Here is a 24,140-nt window from a genome sequence, read left to right on the forward strand (position 1 = left end):
TATGAGCATACATGAGCGATGTGAGGTTTCTAAAGCTAGTTTATCACATAGACATTGTAGGTTAAATCCAAATATAAATATTATACTTGGGTAATCACCTAGAGTTAGGATGTTTAAATTAGTTGGAACATACCTAAGTATAGATTTACCTAAAAACAAAAAGAACACTTCAGTAAGAGATTAATAACATATACGATATGTTGTTTTTAGCTCTCACATCCCTAAGAGTTCACGTCGTGAGATCTATGCAACGCTTTGTGTCACCCTGAAAGTGACTTCCATTCGAAAAAGTATTTACATGGGTCAATATCAAGGTGAATATAGGAAGTAGTTCGTAGAAAGTATGTGAAGGATATGTGTCAATGTGTCCTGCGGTCTCTTCCATTAATTTTGATCACGAGGTTTCTATGTTGCGCATGTTTGTTGGCTTTATGCGATATACGCTAGTCGTTTTACAGTGACTATCCCCTCAAAGGGTTGTAACATGGGATTCAAAATAACTCAAACTCCATAAATGGATAGGATTTCTTAGGTCGATTCCCAACCTTGACTCTCCAATTCGGTAGCATCATTGGGGTCGCTAACCTCTGAGATCTGAAAATGGAGGGTTATACTTACAGAATTACTAAGTGTTAGTAAGTTCTCGACCGAAAACAGTAACTAAATGACTATCGGAATGTGAGTTATTCTAGAGATATTATTTAGTCAATAACATTTTGCTTTAGTAAATGAGTATTTGACTGTCCCTCGATAGCACTTATTCTGACTCACTATAGTATCATTACAAAAAATAATAAATTTTGGGTATATATTCACTTTGCTAAAATTTGATTGGGTTTAAAAATCAATTCACTAATGGAATTTGTTTATCTTTCATAATGGCTAGCTCATTAATATAGTTGTTGGCTTCTAATAAACTTACTGAGGACAATTATGCTACATGAAAATCGAATATGAATACGATACTGGTAATAGATGATCTGAGGTTCGTTTTAATGGAGGAATGTCCTCCAAACCTCGGCTCAAACGCAAACCGAACTGTTCGGGAAGCATATGACAAGTGAATAAAGACAAATGAAAAAGCACGAGCCTATATTCTTGCCAGCATATATGATGTTTTGGCTAAGAAACACGAGTGCATGCATACCGCTAAAGAGGATATGGAATCTTTGTAAGGGATGTTTGAACAATTGTCCTTTTCCTTTAGACATGATGTCATCAAGTACGTTTACAACTATCGTATGAAATAATGGGCCTTTATTAGAGAACACATCCTGGACATTATGGTCTATTTCAATGTGGTAGAAGTAAATGGAGTTGTCAAAGAGGAGAAAAGTTAGGTCAGTTTTATTTTAGAGTCTCTTTTGAAGAACTTCTTACAGTTCTGCACCAATGCGATGATGAACAAAATAGAATACAACTCGACTGCTCTTCTCAATGAGCTACAGACTTTTCAGTTCCTCTTGAAAACTAAGGGACATAAAGTAGAGGTAAATGTTGCCACTGCAGATAAAAGAGGATTGTCTTCTAAGATAAAATTCGATTCTTCTTCATCTAAGAACAAAAGTATTTAGATAAAAAAGAGTAAAGGAGAGAGAAGACCTCATATTGACCGCAAGGGCAAGGCTAAAGTTGTAAATAAAGGAAAGTGTTTCTTCTACAATGAAGATGGGCTAGAAGAGAAATTGCCCAAAGTACCTTGCAAAAAAGAAAACAGAGAAAGCAAAACAAGGAAATGAGTTCCTGAAGATTGCTTGCAGATGAAGAGATAATTCTCCAGATTGTGAACAAAGGAGACCATCTAAAAAAATCCAGTGGGAGATCATGAAGTTGTTGTCAAAAAGATGGATCTATGTGCTTCTTGTTAATGTAATGAAAAGTTTTGTATCTATCTTTTATAAAGAACAAATTGTATAGAAATATCCTTTTGTTATGAAATGTTCATTGGCAAAAGAAGTATTTTATTTGTTCTACGTAAAACAACTTCTATGTTAAAACCAACCAAAGTAAAGGTTGTTTTAAATATTTAGATATTTAAACAGCTGAAAAATAAAAGACAACGGTTTCTTCAAGTTCTTATATTTGGCAAATTAAAATGTGATCATATAAGTCTTAATAGGATTAAGGACAATGTTAAACGTGAAATAGCTAAAAAAATTAGAGAACCAGTGAGCGGAAGCAGATCGTTCCAAACCCTATTGTGAAAGAACATAAACATTTACAATCAAACCAAATAGTTATGTATTAAAGACTAAATTACAACATGCTTCTTAATTAAAAACAAAGGATAAAGTACAATACCTTTGAATAACCCTTTTCTTCATATATTCATTTGATCAAAATCGACGCATTAAACAACACCAATGCAACGAGCAAACTCAACAAACAACACCAACTGGAAGATCCTCATTCACTAACGAGTAAAACTCGATCCTCAGTCCTCAATCAGAACTGGACACCTCCACTCGATTGTCTTGGTATTCTCGGTATGAGAATCCAAGACGTGTGGGATCTGTATGAATTTGGATAGAGGGAAGGAGGAATGGAAGAGAAAGAATGATCGAGTAGACGATCAAGTAATAAATAGAGGAATCGTGTAGAAGATATTGGTCTATCGCATAGACTCATTCCTCAATCGTGTAGTAAAGTGGCACTATCGTTTACTCTCTCGGCAAGCTATCTAGTAACTTGCTTCGTGTGTCATGTGTTCAATGGAAAATGAAAATTATTTTCATTTTTATTCATCATTTACCCATAAACCGTCTATAACTTCCCACCAAGGTGGTTATTAGAGAAAAAGATAATTAATTATCTCATAATTAATAATTTATAAATAAATACAATAACCAACTTATCATATTATATTTATAACTTATAGTTTTCATATTGCATCATATGCAACATGTAAACCATAGTTCTTTTTCTCTTTTATGGCATTTAATATAAATCATATTTATAAAATCTCTTCAATCAAATAATGTATCAAATACATTATATCAATTATATCACATATATTGAATTAATTTAACTATATCGTATATAATCAAATTCCCTCTTGTTAATTTGAACACTTCAAACTAACCCAAAAACTGATTCCCAACATGAATCCATTGAGCTACTAAGGGGACCTTATGGACCTGTAGCTTGAAGTTTCAATGGCACGTGAATAACTTACTAAACTTTTTAATCACGATATCCACCATATGTTAACTGTCGGGCACTCTACTAAAGACCAACAGCTGCACTATTCACACTACAGATATATTACTGTGTCCATCGGATATAACCAATCAACAGTACGATGACCCTTCACAAATCGCTTGTAAGTACAGTTGGACCAATTTACCGTTTTGCCCATGTAATTACATCTTACTCTTTAAGTACCACTGATCCCTTTAATGAATAATATATCATAGTCCCACTGTGACTAAATCCTTCTCGGGCCAATAGAAGATGTGCTGCCACATTATTCAAGCTCTAAAATCAGCCCTTAAGTGAACAATTTATCTACTTACCCCTACTTCGGAGAAGGAGTGAATTTCGTCTTGTGTAGCTGAGTTCCCAGCTCCCCAATTAGACGATCCCCAAAGTGGTAGGTTTAAGCCGATAATCTGGCCACTCATACCTATACAAATCAAATGATCGCCCTCATAGATAGGAGTTCACAACTCACCCAGGATTAAGGTCGTTTTACCTATGGTCATCCTAGTGAAATGGAAGTCTATGTCATGAACGATGTTTTATAACGGGACTAAACATTTCATGGTCTGGTCTTATATAAACTCCTTTGTATAGAGCATCCCCGCTCGCATGTCTAATACACGAATGATCAGGATCAGACCATTTGTAGTACTTTACAACATTTGTAACACCTACAAAGCGAGCCACACTCGTAGTGTCACGTATTTTGGAATATGTCGTGCTTAAGTTACAATGATAACCAGGGATCTTAGTTTATTGGTTTGTGGTTAATGCAACTAAAATATCTCATATTTCATAGACTGAAATGAAAAAATATCTCATATTATAAATCACCAAATGTTGTTCATACGGATGTTCACAAATTATAAGACCCTACGAGATTTAGGGTATCGACCCCAACAAAAAGTGGTCATCTAAATAAGTTAGAAGACAACCTTTTAACACAATGAGTGTCTTATCTTGGAGATAAGATGACCAAAAAAATTTTTATAAGAAAAAATCTTAAGAGCCAAAGAACCCTTAGAGCTCGAACATTCAGATCTATATGGTCCGATGAATGTCAAGGCACAAATATGGTATGAATATTTCATCAGTTTTAATAATGATTATTAAAAGTATTGTTATATTTACCTAAATCATAAGTTTAAAACACTTGAAAAATTCAAGGTGTATAAAAACTATTTAGGTAAAACTTATTAGACATTCCGATCAGATCAAAGTGGAGAGTACATAAAATCTGAGATTTCCAAGACTATTTGATAGAACTTGGAATCCAGTAACAACTCTCTACAATTAGTGCCTCGGCAGAACGGCGTATCGAGAAGAAAAACAAAACTCTGTTAAACGTGGTTCAGTTGTTAGATAAGTTTTTTGCTTAGTTGCCTAAATTGTTTTAGGGATACACAGTAGTGACTGTTTTATACTCTTTTGAACATCATTCCATTAAATGAGTTTCTAAAACTCCATATGAGATGCGGATAGGTCATAAAGGTTATTTATGACAAGTAAAGAATATATACATATTTCATAAATTTGGGAAAAGACCGACACATATATTAGTGTCGAACCCTAAGGAATTAGAACATTGTTCAAACAGTATGCCTATCTGTAGGCTACCAAAAAGCAATATACTTTATCAACATAAGAAAATCAAGTATTTGTAATTGACAAATGTTGGTTTACATAAAGAAGTACATATGAGATATCATCAAATATTGTATCGAGCTTCCATAATAGCAAAAGAATATCAATAAGAGTTATTGCTTATGTTGACCCTGAAACAATAGTTGTTCAGACAGGTCAGGTGCATCTTACTCAAAGAGTTGAGAGTGCCTTGACATAGTGGGAGGGTTGTGTGACAGCCTAGCAATAACACAAGTTTAGTCGAAACTCGAGCCACTAATTTTTTTTTTTATATTGGCGTCAAGAAGCAAAAAATTGTGGGTGTAATATGCCTTCTCCATTTATTGACAGTTAAGAAGCCCTGTATACTGATATGTTCACTACGATCCTCTCGGCTAAATCGTTTGAGGGTCACCTAATGAGTCTAAGACTACAAGTTATATAATCTAAGGTAAGTGAAAGAAAAACCCATGGGTATATGATACCTATCGAAGGTAAACCTTGGGTATCTGATGCACTAGCTTATTGTATCTCATTACTCAACATAATATATATATTTGTATATATGTAAATCCACTGGAATTTTAGTCCAAGTGGGAGTTTGTTAGGTTCTATGTCCTAAAACTCGTGTTTTGTAAACAATAAACTTATTTTGTTAATCAATAAAGATCTTATTGAAGTCTGATACAATAAAGTAGTTATTGAATATATGAATTGCCCATTTTATTTTAGAAATTAATCCAATAAACCAAAGATTCATGGCTAACACATGAATACTTGAACTTTATGTGGAGACATAAGAGTAGATCAAGTTTGAGTAGGTAGCCAAAATGGTCTATAGTATACGAATAAGGCTGGACACCTTATTATAAGGACACTATCAGATGCAACTCACTTTGTAGATGTTACAAATGTTGTAAAGTGCTATAAACTAAGTGATTTTGATTTGTATGTCAGGACACGAGGAGTGAGGGCATTCTATGTAAAGAATTTGCATAAGATCATACCAAGAAATAAGTCACTCTTACTTCATAATGTTGATTACTGTTTAAGACTGACTATTTCAAAGTGATCACCTATGTAACTTAACCTTAATTCTGAGCTAACTATGAACCTTTGTTTATTCGGATTATCCTTAGATTTTCATAGTTCAGGGTTGGCTCAACACCGCCGACTCAATAAGCCTCTTATTTTAGGGATAAGATCGGGTAGATAGCTTAGGACATAAGGTGCAAGATGAAATTTACTCCTACCTGCTTTTAGGAATAGTAGAGAGGTTGTTCCCTTAAGTGCTGACTCTGGGTTTTGAACAAGGGGCCCAACTCTCTTATTGGCCCTAGAGGGCCTCAGTTTGATGATTGGATCTCAAACCAATTGTTCATTAGAGGATCAGTGGGGCTTAAGAAATAATAAGTAATCTCGGGGGTAAAACAACTATTTACCCAGTCGTTATTTCGAATAGCCTGTGAAAGATTAACTTACTAACTGTAGTTATATCGAGTAGACACAATATATTTATAGTGAGGGGATTGCAACTACTGGGCTTTAATGGAGTGACCCGGTAGTAACAACGAAGGAAAAATTCAAAAAAGATCCTTTGAACGGAAGTAAAGATCGTCCCAAATTCCATTTTTACTGAATATAAAGTTTTACAGTAAAACAACAATAAGATATGTATTTACTTAAAATTATAGTATGCTTTAAAACAAATACCTGAGATTTCAGAAACTCTTACCTTTGAAGAACTCTTTCTTCAAGAAATCCCTTGTACAAGCCACAAACGGAACTCCTTCCACGCGGATCTCCTTCTTCAAGAACGGACACCACCACTCGAGAACCCTCTATATTCTCTTGGGATAAATGATTCAAGCAAGAGTTATCGGTTTTACTTGATTCCTTCGAAGAGGGAAAAGAGATTGAAAGGATAAGAAGGAAATTTTTTCTACAGAAAACTTTTCTCTTGGAGAGAACTCTTCTCTCAGAGCCAATTCAGGAAGTAGAATTTTTTGCAATCAACTTGGAAACGTTATAATAATTGAGAGAATGAGGGGAGGGAGTTGAAACTCTTTCCTTTTAATTAATTTCAATTTAATTAATAAAATAAATATATATATATATATATATATAATAACTACTTTTGTATACACTATATGTTATATCAAATATAACATATAGCCTATAGTTTTATATTGCATCAAATACAACAAAACTATAGATTTTATTTTCTCCAATAATACATGGCATTTAATATAAATTGCAGTTATATTAAATTCACTTATATATAAATCTCATCTGTATAATTGATATTTGGATCATATCCAAATATTTAGCTCATCTCAATATAAACCATATTTATATATAAATTATATTAAACGAATCTCATTCATATAATTAGTATTTGAATCATATTCAAATTCCTCTCATTTATAATGTATCAAATATATTATAATTAATTTATAAATATATAATTAATTCCCTCAACTAATTGGAACACTAAATTAATCCAAAGATTAAATCCCGTTTGAGCTATAAGAGGGACCTTATGGACCTGTAAATTGAAGCTCCAATGGTACTCAGATAATTAAGTGAACTCTTTAATTAAATTATCCAACATTCATTAACTGCCGGTCACTCCACTAAAAGACTGACGGCTGTACTCTTTGCACTACAGATTAATTTATGTGTCTATTGGATATAACCAATCAACAGTGCGATGACCCTTCACAAATTGCTCATAAGTGCAGTTGAGCCAAAATATCGTTTTGCCCTGTAGTTACATCTAACTCCTTAAGTACCACCGATTCCTCTAATGAACAATAAGTCATAGTCCCACTATGACCAAGTCCCTCTCGGGCCAAGAGAGGGTGTGACCCTTATGTTCAAGACCCAAAATCAGTACTTAAGGGAGCAATTTATCTACTCGCCCCTGCATCGGGGGAGGAGTGAATTTCGTCTTGTGTAGTGTGTTCCCAGCTCCCCAGTCAGACGAATCCTCAAAATGGTAAGCTTATTGAGTTGGCAATCTGGCCACTCTCACCCATACAAATCAAATGACCGTCTTCATGAACAATAGTTCACAACTCACTCAGGATTCAGGTCACATCACTTATAGTCCTCCTAGTGAAATCTAAGTCTCTAATATTAACGACATTATATAAAGAGACTAATCATTTTATGGTCCAGTCTCATACAAACTCTTTGTATAGGATACACAGTTCACATGTCTCCACATGAATGATCAAGATCAGATCATTTATAGCACTTTACAATACTTGTAACACCTACAAAGCGGGTCGTATTCGTAGTGTCATCAGGATAAGGTAGATAAGGTACCCAGCCTTATCCATCTATTACAGACCGTTTAGGTTATTATTTAAACAAGACCCACTTATATGTCTCTACATACTTGTGTAAATTACATGAAATAACCTCAAATCTTAGTTTATTGGATTGATTATATGCTGATAAAATAACGCTTATTTTATTGACAACGATATGTTTATACACAGTTTACAGACTATGAGATTACAAAGAGATTTAAGACACCAATCCCAACAAATAAATGGTGGTTAATTAGGTTAAAGAGTTTAGCCGGTTAATCTCAGATCGTTGAAGCCCACAATCTTTAGGTTCATTAGGTCCCCTTACCAGCACACAAACGGAATAAACCTTAGAATAACATGATGAGTGAATTTGAAATGTTCAAATTTGAATTAAGGAAATTAGTAATTATATCATATATAATTAAATGAAACTGGAGTATTAGATAATATTTAAATATTAATTTCATGAATAGGGATTCATGATGGTAGAATTATTGTTTAATTAATTTAATATTTGATATTGAATTAATAGAATTAATTAAGTTGTCTAATTAATTTGAAAAATTAATTAATTAAATTATTTTTTTAAATTAATAAAACGTTAGTTTAATTAAAAGAAGTAAAACTGAAATTTTAGTTTAATAAAATTAAAGGGAAATGGTTTTAGGAAAAGTCCACTAAAATGGTCTTCCCACTTGCATGAAACCCACCTATATTCCACTCAAATCAATTCTAATTTGATGAAGTATGAGTTGTCCTATGCAATATGATTGCATGACTAAACACGATAAAATCAAGTTGATTCAGTTGTTGTGTAAAGAAGAGAGATATAAATTGTTATAAATTGTCGAGATATTAAGTTGAAGAAGGGTTCTTCAGCTTGGAAAAAAAAACCAATCAGCTCTCCCTCAAAATTCCCCTCGATTCAGTTCATTTTAAGTCCCACAATTCAACCTAATGTCCTAAAGAATAGTGGGAAAGATCTTCTAGTGGTCTACACTTAGTAGCTGAGAAGATTGGAGCTGAATTTGAAGATCAAAGGAGTTATTCAAAGATATTTATGAAATCCTCTTCATTTTGTATGAACATGCTGAAGGATCTCATATCGATTTCATAGTGACCGAAATACCTTTAAAGAATAGTGACCGAAATACAAAAGATATACATTCAACACATACAATTATGCACATTATTTTAATTATCGGCATGCTCATAACAAAAAAAATAACAGGAAAATGGTTTATACCAGTTGAAGACTCTCTTCGAACTTCTGAACCCAATGCAGCAGAAACCTTCCAACAGATCTACCAACACCCGGCGGGTATGTCGACTGCAACAGCACGATCAGTACAAACACGAAAACTACAGCGGGGACGACACCACTACTAATGAAACCCGAGTATCCTTGGAGTGAAAACCCAAAGAGTGGGCTTTGGTGAGTTTGGTAGAGGACGGAAGAAAATGCGTCTTGTAGACGATAAGCAAGTGGGAGATAAAATTGTGCTATTGTATAGCGGAAGTGCTTATCATATAGAAGAGCTACACGATCGTGTATGAAAGGTTGAACGATCGTTTAGAAAAAACGTATACGATCGTTTAGAGAAATTGTGAAGTAGACAATCGTTTAGATGGAAGAGTTACTATCGTATAGTCTCTCGGGCGATTGTTTTACGAATTCTTTTTGGGCGGACGAAAATATCAATGCACCATTTGAAAAAAATGAAAACTCTTTTCATTTTTAACCCGCCGGTTACCATAACCAACGCAACCCACTACCCACATCCGAACATGGAAGAATTGGTTAATTATCATATAATTAATCAATCAATTAATTAATAAATATAATCATATTATATTTATATCCTATAGTTTGATATCACATATCTACTATAGTATTTTCTCCTCTACTTGATATAAATCATATTTATATCTAATTTCCTCCAAATTAATGTATCTCATACATTTGGCCATTATATACATATATAATTAACCAGTCTAATTATATCATTATATATTGAACTTCCTCTTGTCAATTTTGAACATTTCAAATTAACCCAAACATTGGTTCTCGACTTTATCCAAGCTACCCTGGGGACCTAATGGACTCGTGGCTCGAAGCTCCAACAGTATTGTGAATAGCTGACTAAACTCTTTAGCCACGAGATCCACCATCCGTTAAACTGTCAGTGATTCCACTAAAGACTAACATCTGAACTCTTTACTATAGATATATTTCTGTGTCCATCGGATATAACCAATCATGAGTACGATGACCCTTCACAAATGCTCGTAAGTACAGCTGAGCCAATTTACCGTTTTGCCCTATAGTTACATCTCATTCCTTAAGTACCACTGATTCCTCTAATGAACAATACAACATAATTCAACTATGTGTGAACACTTTCGGGCCAAGAGAAGATGTGTTGGCGCCACATCATTCAAACCCCAAAATCAGCCCTTAAGGGAGTCATCTATCTACTTACAACTGCCTCAGGGAAGGAATGAATTTCATCTTATGTAGCTGAGTTCCCAACTCCCAAATTAGACAAATCCCCAAAATGGTAGGTTTGAATCGGCGACCTGGCCACTGCCCCCATACAATCAAAGAACCGCCTCAATGATAGAAGTTCCCAACTCACTCAAGGATTGAGATCATGTTACCTATGGTCATCCTAGTGAAGTGAAGTCTCTGTCATGAACGATGTTATATAACGAGACATTAACACTTCGTGGTCAGGTCTTATACAAACTCTTTGTATAAGACGCCCCCACTCGTGTATCCCCAACACGAATGATCAGGATCAGACCATCTGTGATAAGTCACAACACTTGTGACCATTCCATAAAGCGGACCGCATCCATAACGTTACTAAAATAAGGTTTCCCTCCTTTATCCATTTACTACAGACCATTTTGGTTATCACTCAAGACATGATCCACTTGTATGTCACCACATACATGTTTGAGTCACATACAGATAACTGGGGATTTTAAATTTATTAGTTTGTGGTAAAGCAAATAAAACAATTAACCGAGCAAAATACAAGATGTGAAGTAAATATCATATATTAACAACAAAAATGTTCGTACATACTGTTTACAAACTACAAGACACAAGACTTTAGGGCATCAACCCCAACACATGTTTGATTTCATACTAAAATTAATGAATTAGAGTGCTTAATGATCATGAATTCTTCCGTTGTTTGCTTGCTACATCCAACAAAAAAAAAAAGAAGATTTTTTACCATGTTTTTTCACTTGAGGCTTGTCTTAGTCTGCATGTGTAAAAGTAAATAAACTATCGTGACAAAATCTTAACCATTAGAAGATGCTACTTTGGCCATTATGTGATATTTAGAGTTGAAATTGAAATTTATTTAATCACGTTTACCCCAATCCAATGGTAATTTAAAAAGTGGTCACCATTTGATTATATGTGGTGTTGTTTATGTTGGGTTTTATGTCCTAAAACTTGCAGTTTGTAAAATAATAAACATTTTCTATAATCAATATACTTGTTATTGATCTCATAAATTGTATGAGCGTCTAAATTCAATAAACTAAGACCTATGACTATTGTATGAGTACTTGAACTTTATGTGGAGACATAAGAGTGGATCGGGTTCGAGTAAATAGTCAAAATGATCTATGGTACATGAATGAGGTTGGGTACCTTATCTGGTAACACCATTGAATGTGGCCTACTTTGTAGTTGTTACAAAGTGTTGTAAAGTGCTACATACGATGTGATCCTAATTCGTACATGTTATGACATGAGAAGTAGGGGCATCCTATGCAATGAGTTTGCATAAGATCAGGACCAAGAAATAAGTCACTCTTACTTTATAACGTTGTTTACTGTTTAAGACTGACTATTTCACCTAGATGACCTAGGTAACTCAATCTTAATCCTGAGTTAACTATGAACTCCTGTTTATTTGAGATTGCCCTTAGATTTTCATAGTTGAGGGTTGGCTCAACAACGCTGACTCAATAAGACTCCCATTTCAGGGGTAAGACCGGATAAATAGTTGGGGACATAGGGTGCAAGACAGAGTTCACGTCTACCCGATTTAGGGAAAGGAAAAAGGTTGTTCTCTTAAGTACTGAATCCAAGTCTTGAACAAGGGGCCCCACCCTCTCACAGGGCTGAGAGAGTTTGGTTTAGTGATTGGATCACAAACCAGTTGTTCATTAGAGGATCGGCAGGGACTTGAGGAATAAGACGTAATCTCGGGGGTAAAACAGACATTTGACCCATTAGGTAAGGAATGAGGATTAATTTAGTCTAATGAGTTTATCCAATTAATCTCAGATCGTTGGAGCCCATGATCTATAGGTCCGCGAGATCCCCCTACTAGCTCGTAACGGACTAGCTCTCGAATAGCGTGATAAGTTAATTTGAAACGTTCAAATTAGAATTAAGGGAATTAGTAATTATATGAGATATAATTATATGTTTAATTTTAGAATTAAACGGAATAGGAGAATTTATATTTAAATATGATTTAAATATATAAAGATGGATATGTGTTAAAATTAATTTAATATTTGATATTAAATTAATTTAGTTTTATTTAATAATTAATTTATGAAATTAATTAAATTTTTATTTTTTAAAATCAAATTTTTATTTTTGGATAAAATTGAAAAATTGGAAAACTAAAAACACACAAAATGGAAAAAAAGAGTTTTTCCATTGTCCATCACCTAAGTAGCTCACACATGAAGCAATATATTTGCCTTGTCTTCTCCAAGCATGAGCTGCAACTCATGCAGCTATTCTCTTTGCATGTTGATCTGCATTATAATGAAGAGATTGAAGTAAAAATTAAGCATGCAATCCATAGAGTTTTTGAGAGAAAAACTGGTTTGAAGAATGGTTCTTCAACAAGATTGCTGCAGTGAGCTTTTATCCTTCATCCCTTGATTCAAGCTTGTTTTAAGTCCAACAACTCAATCTAGAACACCAAGAGAATAGTGGGGAAGATCTTGAGGTGGTTTACAACAAGATATGGAGAAAATTGCAGTTGGAGAAGGAGCTTTAAAGAAGTTCCACAAGAAGTATATCTTGAAACCCATTTTTCTGCAGAAGCATACTTTATATTATGCCAAAATTAGTGAATTTGAGTGATTCGATGATCCTTGTGCTTCCGTTGCTATTGATACAATCCTACAGTTTACTTGTGCTTTACATCTGTATTGACACATGGGATCCATGTCCAAATCTATAAACAAAAAACTCGAATCGGTTGATGAGCGGAGGGTGATCAATTGGACTACATAAAAAAATTACGTCTTATCGTTACCGTTACGGTTATGGTTACCATTATTGTTACTATTTTTCGAGAACAACTATGCATTTTGACACATTTACTATTACTGTTACCGTAATAGTCACAGTTTGGCCCTTAGAGGTAAAGGTAACCATAATGGTAACAGTAAATTTAAGAAAATTCATAATTTTAGGTAAACATGATAAAAAACAATCAAATACCATTTGTGATTGCAACCTATTACGATTGATCCATCAGTAGAATTTTATTATGATTAGACCAATTTTCATTACGAATTAGTAAACATGGCCTGAATACTATTAAGTTACTACTATCTCACAGCTACAACTCAAATGTTTTGATATGTAAGACTCTCCAAAACTAGTCATTGTAATCATAATAAACTTTAAGGCCACGTCTACCCTAATGAAAAGGTAATAAATCGACGATAATGTGAATGGTGTTGTTCATTTGTACTGACACATGTAGTCCACTTCTAGATCTATAATAAAATAAATGCAAATTGATTAACGAGCGAAACATGTTCAATCCAAATGTGTCTAAAAATTACGTCATATCACTACCGTTATCGTCATGGTTACCATTATTATTATTATTGTTCTAGAGGAAAAATTATGAATTTTGACACTTTTACCACTACCGTTACCGTGTGATCCTAAAAGATAACAATAATAGTAATGGCAAATGTGACAAAATTCATAATCTTAAGTAAATACGATAAAAGACAATTCAATTACATTTGTGATTCAGACTCATTACAACGATTTCATCAATTTTTATTACAATTTGATAAACGTGAGATGATGGGTTCAATATGAGATAAAAAGTAATTCCCATGCATGTGGGGTAAAATTTTCGTACATTTTGGTGTGTACTAAAAAAAATATATGAGAAAATGGAAGTATATGCATGTTAGAGAGAGCCAACTTGAAAGAATTTGTAGTAATTACCAATAATAAATTAAAGAAAGCTTCCTTTGCAAAGGTAAATGGACTCCAAATATTTTATTCTGTTTCTTGGAGAGCAAGCAGGCCGGATACGGCCTTTTTTTCCCCCCTTTTAATTATTCATTTATTTTTACAATAAATGTGATTTTAGCTTTTATCGATGGACGGATTAGAACGCAAGCCAACCGATTCTTTTTTCTTTCTCTCTTTCTTTTTCTCTATTTTTTTTTCTTTTTTTCTCTTTTTTCTTTTTAAATTCTATTATTTATATAACAACTTTCATCACTTTTTAATCTTCATTCGATAATAATTTAGTTTTTTCTTTTAATTTTTGAAAAATAAGACTATAAATAACTTATCTATCTTTAAATTTTTTAAAAACTCGTTTTTAGGTTTAGAATTTTGCTACTAATTTAACTCTTCTATTTAAAAAAAAGCATGTAATTTTAAATAAAGTAAATCGGGCTTAGTTTTTGTAGAATGATTTGGATTTTTTTTCTTTTAAGTTGTCTTGCAATTAAATAAAGAGAGAAAAAATTTATCCTCCCATATTTGCCATATAATGTTTTTTTTGGGAAAAAACATAAGTTGTCTTCGCAGATAAAAATATTTTGAACTTTCTACGTAGAAAGTCTTAATTGTAGGCCTGTATTATACATTTGTCTTATGCACTCTATTTATTACCTAATAATCTAACGAAATACAAATTTTCACTAATGTCGTAGTGTATTTACCATGAAGACCTCATCCGCTATTTTTTATTACAAAAAACCTAAGGTTTTGTATATCTCCCCCATCCATAAATAACCTAAGGTTTTGTGTATTCATCAACCATTAATTCATTTTTAAATTTTCTAAAAAATGAAATCTTGTTAAATCTCTCATTTTTCTCATTTTCTTCCCAAATTTCTCAAATTTATTCCTATTCTTTTCCTCTTCTTCTTCCTCACTCTCTTCTCTTCTTCCTTCATTCAATCAATTCTCCCTTCTCTGAAACTGACAAGCAAAGAAGATTGCAAAGCTAGTTAAAGTCGGCCAGCGAATGGATGAAGTCGAATATGAGGTTGCAAAGATCTACGAACGGATGTCCACAATGGATATGCGTGACCAACACCGAATCTTGGCTGGGCGACACTGGAACCGGTGGGTCGTGCCAAATTTGAGGTTGGAGGGCTTCGCGGACGAATGAAGGACCTGGGAATATCACGATGAAGCTAAATATGAGGTTGCAGACAGATGTCAACGCGTGCAGATGATGTGTCCATGATGGATCTTGATCTGGTCATTGGACATGTATGGGTATATTTGAAATAATCCATATATATCTGGGTTTATTTCAAATAATAAGACGACACGTGCAGATCTGGATGCCACAGGCATACTAGGATGAACTCATATGAGGTATTCATGGGGGAGGTGGTCGTGAACACACACGAATGCACAAATGAGCAAATAGACAGGTCAAATTTATAACACTGTAAGTGCTGGATATAGAGACAACATATGATGTTTTGATTTTTTAGAGCTTTTATACGATTTTTCCATATATATTGTACTTCTTCTTCTTCTTCAATTTGTCGGAGCTTTTGTAGGATTTTTTTTATATATACTGTGATATATGTGCTTCTCATTCTTCGATTTTTTGGAGCTTTGTAGGATATCGATATATACTATGATAATACTTTTTAGGGTGATTTTTCGGTATATACTGTAATATATATCTTCAATTCTATTGAGACTTTATGATTTATGACATATACAATAATATATATTGAACATTGAGTTCATTTGTGATTTATATACTGTGGTAGCTAGCTTTGTGAAAGCTTTGTGATGGCTTTGTTTATTCGAAAATCATAAGGTTTTAAATTTGAGTCGGTCACATTAATTGAGAATTAGGGATTTTTGTTAGGGAGCTTCTATTAAATTTACTTAAATGGAATTTAGTCAATGTTATTAGTATATTTCATATATTGGTTTGAATATTTGCAAATATCTAATATAAATATTTTAACATATATTTAAAAATAACCATGAATCTAAACTATGGTATGCATGAGATAATAATGCAAAATATAAACAAACTCAAGATAAACAATGAACTACAATAGATAAATTCAAATAAGTCAAACCATCATATAAAAATTACATTAAAATGACATATATATTAGACATCAGAGGAATATATTATAGGCACACAAGCGATACCTAATTAGAAGTGCACACATATCAGAATACTTCGAATATATACGAAATAAACAATGGAATATATTACACGAAAACAAATAGTACTCAAAACAAATAATGGATTATACCACATAATATAAAAAATTAAATGTTAAATGTATTTTCTCTCTGTAACTGGAAATTGAAAAGTTATATTAAATGTATTTTCTCTCTTCAATTAAAAATGAGAAAAAAAAAATCATATTAAATGTATATTCCCTCTCTATCATCAAGGGTCAAAAATAGGAAATATATATATATATATATACCCGACATTAAAATAATAGAAAAGGGTAAAAAAAAAAACACACAGTTAGGATGTTTTACGTAAAAATCTCAAAATATAGAAAAAAAAAAAAAAAAAAAAAAAAAAAAATGCATTATTGTTTTCACATGCGATATTTAATGTTTCCTGAAACGTTGTGCCCATAAATAACTACTAATTATGTTTTCACATAGTTTCTAATTTAATGCACACGAAATAAATAAATTAGAACACAATAGGAAGACATTCCATTTTCAAACAACTTTTTAAATTAAATTTAAAACATTATTTTGCACAACTATTACATAGGTAGTTATTAAACCACATTTAGAAGGGTAATTATAGCCTAATTTATTAAACTATGTTCAAATTGGGAATTGAAAAAAAAAAAACCCATAAATCAAATGTCCAACCAGGTTTAAATCAATGTCAATTTTTTTTCTTTTAATTTAAATATCATTAGATAATTATTCAATCCAACTATTTGTTCAGCACTATTCTTCACCAATTTAGGTGTGTTTACGCTAACTTTTAAAGTAATTAATTTAAAAAAAAACTGAAATTTTTTTGGATGTTTGACGACCACTCAAAACAATGTTTGAAAAAATGAATTTATGAAATATATTTTATGTGATCCAAACAATGCAAATTCTGAAAAAAAATGACATTTAAATTTTTTTTTTTTTAGTGTATTTAGATATTGAGTTTAAAATTTAAAATAGCAAAATTATATTAAAAATGATAAAAACAATAACAAATATAGCATTTCATTATAAACTCAATTATTTTTGTTAAATTAAAATATATTATATATTATTACAAAACGATAATTATACAAAAATTTTAATATAAAACAAGTTCGTAAATTAATTAGTAAAAATTTATATTCAACCTAATATTTACTAAGTAACTAAATAAATTTTAAAACATATTTTGAAAATTTGTTTAAAATGAAATTTGATTTTTGGATCTTCTACCAAACACATATATGAAAATATTATATACAATTATGTTTTCTTTGAATTTAGTGTTTTTTAAATTATCTACCAAACAGACTCTTATGTATTATAACCATTCTAGATTAGTAGGGTTGACAAAATTCCGGTTGGGTCCTCGTGGGACCCCACCCCGATCGGGGTGGGAAATCCCCGATTTGATTGGAGATGGGTTCAAATCGAGGACCTTTTTAGAGTCCCTGAATCAGGGATGGGGTGGATATCCCCATTCCATCCTTAACCTGATTAGATTTTAAAATATTTTTTCTATATATATATTAGGTAAATTTTTTATATTTAGCCTAGTTTTTAATTTAGCTCAATCTAAGTCCAAACCAAAGAGAATTTTAGGATATTTTTTTTTTAAAAAAAATCTCCAATAGGGAAACAAAAGAGAAAACGGGGAATGGCTCCCTATGGGGGACTCGTTTCCCCTACCACCCCCATCCCTGTCTTCAAATGGCGGGGATGAGGGCAAAATCTCCCATCGGGGATGGGGACGAGGAACCCTCCCCCACTCCGGTCCCGATTCTATTGCCAATCCTAAAGACTAGTCTTCTACCTCACTAATACCATGGGTATTTTAAAATTCTATCAATAATATTCTAAAATACACCCCCTGAATAGTATAATAAATAAAATAACCAACATACCCCCACTTGTCTTCTACTTCGCTTCTACTATGGTTGCCGCTAACTACCACTGTCATCAACAACCTACTTTGACCACCACAACCACCACTGACAACCAACTTTGACGACGACCACCACCTCCTCCTCACTATGGCCAACTCCAATGACTCCCTCCAACAATTAACCACCTCCGACTAGCAACTCTTGCAACCAACCACATCAATTATCTCTAACGACCAACTCCTAACGGCTAACTTTGAAGACCAATTACATCGATTATATACTGAAAAAAAAAAAAGCTCCGCTAATGAAAGTATATTTAAATCATTAGTTCATAATGTGTAATAGTTGTCCTAAGTAACAATTTAATATTTAATAAAAACACTTTTAGTATATACTAAATCAAACAAATTTATATATATAACATTTTTGAAAAAGTTTGTAACCAAACATGTGAGTGTGAAAAGTTTTTATTAAAAAAAGTTTAAGTTGATGAAAATAATTTTTTAAAAAACAATTTTTTCTTAGTCAATCCGAATAAGTTCTCAATTTAGATGCTAAACAAACCTGAAATCTAAAAGCATTTGAAGATTAAAAGAATGATCGAATTCTAATATCTTAGATAGCCACCATGAATTATAATTGTGTTTGTCACGTTCAAAATCAGTCAAAACATGAGTTTAATGATTCAAAATTAATGTAATTTTAATTTTTGAGATGATGTTTCTACCGTAAAAAATGATTATGAAAGATAAAAGACAGAGAAAGCGAGATCAAGAACGAAGTGAGAACGAGACGAGTAAAGAGCGGGAGATTTATAGAGCAGTTTGAGCAAGAGAGAGGGAGAGATAGAGAAAAAGCAAGATGATTTTTGTGTGCGCACAAATATATATTGGTAATTTCACCCAAATTTGACGTCAACAAAAGATCATTCCACTTTTTTTTTTTTTTTTTTGAAGGATAATTTCACCTTTTTTTTAACCCAATTTTTAGGTCGTTCGTACAAAAATCCCACAAATCAATCGTAATTCGTAACCGTGTCCTCTCCCATCATCTTTTCTTCCTCATAAATTTATCTCAATAAGAGATTTAGCTACTTTTGTTTCTCATACTCAACAAATTATTCAATGGAGCATATTTAGATAGATTTTAAGAAGCACCATCGACCCATTTCACTCTAGTCGAAAAAAAAACCCTTAAATCACTAAATCACCAATTAACCCAAAAGCTTTGACTTTGAACCTAGGACATCCTGAAGAAACATCTCTAGTACCACCTTAAATCATCAATTGGCCAAAAAAACATAAACTTATAGATAAAAGTAAATTTAATCTCATATATCATCAAACAAATATTAAATAAACAAGCAAGAAGAGTTTACCCGCGAAAAGACATGAATAGACAAGAAGATGGTTGGCATACAAATATTCATATTGAAAAAAGATAACAAATTTATAAATGTGCGGGTTATAATACAAAATAAAAGGTTACAAATACAAGAAGCAATTACAAAAGTAGATTGCGTGTTCTCTCACATGCTTTTAAAGCATAAAAGTAAAAAAAAAAAATTAAAATAAATAAAATAAATAAAAATAAAAATAACAAAAAACATAAAAGTAGGAGAAATCAGACTACCCTTTATTCTTTTCACATTTTTCATGATTATAAGATGATGCTACAGTATATCCACTTAAAACCATATAATATAAGAATAAATTTATATTAACTAACATATTCAGGCAGTGATTTAACAATTTGAATCTTTATAATATCATTTCTTTTCCTATCTCTACCCTTTGATAAATGGTCAGCTAAAAAGACTCTGCTTCAGTCATATATTAAATAATCACTTGAGAAACCAATGTCTATTTCATACAATACAGATGTGAAATACCTTGTCAATCACAGAATAAATGGTCTTGCATGATGATGTCAAAGCCACTAATAAAAAGGGAAAATAAAGATCTTTCTTTGTCTGCTTCCTCCTAGGTAATGGTAACTGGCTAAGAATGTTCAGTTTCCTATAGTGAGATTAGTATTTTCTTATCCTTTGATTATCATTTTTTTTAAATCCAACATGAGAAGTAATTGGATTAATATTTGAACAACACAAACTTCTCATATCTAGATTGAACACAGCATATCTTCTACATGGAAAAGGAACCCTTTACAGTAAATTCATAAGAGTAGACATTTTGATTCCATTTAGATTGTTGAGAGGAATATACTTACTTTATCTATGATTGTTGTTGTTGGAGTCCAGCAGCACTGATAAAATTTCAGAGAACTGAGGGCGCTTTGATGGGCAATTGTTCCAGCATCTGATCATCAGAGATTTCAGGGTGGATGGGCAGTCCTTTGGAACATCAGGTCTTAGACCACAAGCAGCTATACCAACTGCTGCCTGCACCGGTGAATATGCACCGTAAGCTGCCTCGCCCGTCACCATCTCCCATATTACCATTCCAAAACTGTATACATTACTCATCCATGTCTCGTTAACGCTCTCTGGATCACCTGCAATAATCTGGCCCAAACCAGATAGAACCAACAAATACAAATCAATAACACTCCTGTCATTACTTAACAAATGGATTAAGATCTATAGAAATAGACTGACAAGTAAAGGATAGTAATGAGACGAGATCTACAGGAATTTCAAAGTCCCTGGAAGAAAGGGGCAGATTCCCTCTAACGTAGCTTTAAGATGGTGGGCTCCACAAATTGCACCAGTTAAGCAGAAAGTGGCTACAATTCAGAGTTGCGGCCAAAAAGATGGTGCAGTGAAATCTAACCTTAATCATCCCAAGAAAATGAGATTCCTAGACAAATATAAACACAATATTGATGTGTAAAGCATAAAAAATCATGACTGTATGTTATACACACTGGACCATCATGGAGAAAGTGACATAAAGTCTCTTTAAATGGAAAAGGACTCATCCTATCCCATGCGGTTTAATGTAATGAACCCAAAGACTAATTACATCTCAAAAAAGCCAGAAGATATTGCTTTGTTCAGATAGATACATGTTTGATTCTTTTCAATGCATACTGTAGTTGAAACTTGCTTTAGATAATTTCAGGTGCAATCAGAGTTATGGTGAACAAACCTCAGGAGCAAGCCAACGATATCCATCAGTTTCGTACTCCATTGCCTCTCCCAAGTTTTTGCATGCAGTGAGTATGCCCATGTCACCCAAACAAGCATTGCCGTTCTTATCTAACAAAATTCTCTGTGTGTTAAGATCTCGATAGGCCACACCGTGGTCATTCATGAATTTGATCCCTTCTACTACATCAATAGCAATCCTGGTTATTTCTTTCGTTTGAAGCCTTTTGTTTTTCAGCATCAATTCATGGACTGATCCGCCCTCCATGAGTTTGGTTACCACGCACAAGCCATGATTTTCATCAATACAAACACCATAGAACATCAGAATGTTCTTGTGCCCACATGTCATCAGCTCCAACAAGTCTTTTCGGAGCTCAAACTTGTAAGCAACTCCCTTTTCACACCCTTTAATCTTCTCTATAGCAACTCTTCTGCCCTTGTAGACTCCCTTGAACGAGTTGGGTCCAATCTGATCAACGAATTCAAGATTCTCAGAGCTCAGCAGCCATTTACCCAGCTCATGTCCACCAGATTGGACTGTTTGCCATTCATCGACAGTTACAGCAAACGATGAAGTAGATAATGGCATTTCAATACGTAAATTGTCACTCAAATTCGAGTTCTCATAACCACTTCTGCAATTTTGTTCAACAGCATCGTCCTCGATTTCTCTCAGATCTTTCCCCCCAGTGTTACCTTCTTGGCATCCACAAAATCCAAAAGGGAGTTTCACTGTAGTGGTTTTTGGCTTCTTAATAGCCAATTTTAGAGCATTTTCAACCTTTGATTTGAAGAGTTTCTCCTGGACATCCAGATTTACAAAAAGGATGACTCCGAGAGTAAATTTTTTCTTCTCAAAAATCTGTATCTTCTCACAACGAATGGCAGCACTCTCCAACGCTCCAGACATCGCTGACCATGAAACTGAAGAGTTGCAAGCAAATGTGAGCTTCATTATAGGCTTCTGAACATCACGATTCGTCACTTCTTGAAATAAGATTGCAGGGTGATCATAAACAGATGCCTGCTCTATCAATTTGATGTGGAGAAAGACATCTTTCATGTCAAACCCCGCCTGAGCATAACTGTTCACACCACCAAAACAACAGAGACAACAAATACAGCAGTAAGATGATTAGCAAATGTTTACAAAACATGCATCTGATCTATCGTCCATTACAACGCTCAGTTACTAGAGTATCTCCAATCAGTTCCCGATTATATATTTCGTTCTTTTTCAATCCATCTCTTCAGTTCACACAACTCTAAACTAACAACAACACATTACTAATCAGAGTCCAAACCTGAGAGGCAACGAATCGTAATGCTTACGAATGTTGGAGACGAGCTTTTCCGGCAACTGACTTCCAGGATAGAGCTGAGTAAGATTCCGTACAACACTCCCCCAAACAGCCTTCTTAGACCCCTCAGTTCTCGTAGGTGATGGATCGCGAACAGAATCCAGATTCAAAGAGTTTTTAAGCGACGCAACCGCCTCAGAAACATTCCGACTGAATCTCTGTAACCGTTTATGCATCGTCGAAGATTCCTTCTCTCCAACAGCAAACGAACTCTCCGCCTTGGAGTCTTCCGATCTATCCTGGGTCCTCATCAACACCTGCTCCACCATATCCTCATCAGTACTAGCTCTACTTGACCAACACTCCAATGCCGTCGCCATGGCTCCGCTGTTCACTCCAACTACATGTAGAAGAACCTTGAAGCACAAGAAATCGAATGAAAACTCCGGCAAGGAAGATCGTGACGGTGAAAACAGTGGCGCGTAGGGCAGATTTGTGAATGAGTGGGGCTTTGATTTGAAGTTTGGAGCGTGAAAAATGGGGAAAAGGGAAGAGGAAATTGCATTCGATTGTTGAACAGTCTCTTGAGAAGTGGTAATGTTATGGGCGGTAGAGCATTAAATATGTGAGGGTGATTATTATGTGTGGGTGAGGTCCGTGGAAGATGATGGTGCACCTCCGATCTGATGTGACGGCGGGGCGGGGGATCATCATGATGGTGATGTGTATCACTGTGAACGTGATGATGTTTATGGAAGCCACGTGGGACCTTAGGAAGTTGATTGTTTTTGCCTGCGTTTAGTTAGTCAATTTTTCCACGTGGCGTTCTCTTAGTGGAGCGCGTAACAATATGTTTTTAAGCTAAGTAGCCAACAGCATGTGAGATGGTAGCCACGGTTTCTAATTATATTTTGAAAAAAAAAAAAAACTGTACAATTATTTATTGAGAAATTTTCACATATAAAAGAATATCAAATTATTTACCTAAATAGTTAAAAAAAAATGATAGCATCGATGAGTCTCTATCAAAAAAATAATAAAATATTATTATTTTAATAGGAAATTTTTTTTTTCTAATTTTAAAAATTCTCCTTATTTATTATATATATTTTTAAAAAATATATTTATTTATTATTTACGTTGCTACACTGTGTTGCTACACTGTCTTCCCCTTCTTTTCTCGATAATTATTTCTTGGTCTATAGATTTTCG

At 33.5% G+C, this 24,140-nt stretch overlaps 1 protein-coding gene across 5 annotated transcripts; it reads right to left on the minus strand.

The window, feature by feature from the left end:
• Positions 1-20,316: 20,316 nt before the first annotated feature.
• On the minus strand, positions 20,317-23,540 carry LOC120088669 (serine/threonine-protein kinase EDR1). 5 transcript variants are annotated; one of them, XR_005485001.1, is made up of 4 exons: positions 22,932-23,540; positions 21,626-22,712; positions 21,133-21,334; positions 20,898-21,039 (listed from the first exon to the last, which is right to left on the minus strand). XR_005485001.1 is itself a non-coding variant. In XM_039046085.1 (3 exons), the coding sequence occupies exons 1-3, from the start codon at positions 23,306-23,308 to the stop codon at positions 20,746-20,748; spliced, it is 1,758 nt and encodes a 585-aa protein (XP_038902013.1). In that variant the 5' UTR covers positions 23,309-23,536; the 3' UTR covers positions 20,317-20,745. The 5 variants fall into 5 exon arrangements, 1 of the variants encoding a protein (XP_038902013.1); XR_005485003.1 differs by having other exon boundaries at positions 21,133-21,302; positions 22,932-23,539; XR_005485002.1 differs by having other exon boundaries at positions 20,899-21,039; positions 21,164-21,334.
• Positions 23,541-24,140: the final 600 nt, after the last annotated feature.

Source organism: Benincasa hispida, chromosome 10, assembly GCF_009727055.1.
Source record: "Benincasa hispida cultivar B227 chromosome 10, ASM972705v1, whole genome shotgun sequence".
Taxonomy (NCBI): Eukaryota; Viridiplantae; Streptophyta; class Magnoliopsida; order Cucurbitales; family Cucurbitaceae; genus Benincasa; species Benincasa hispida.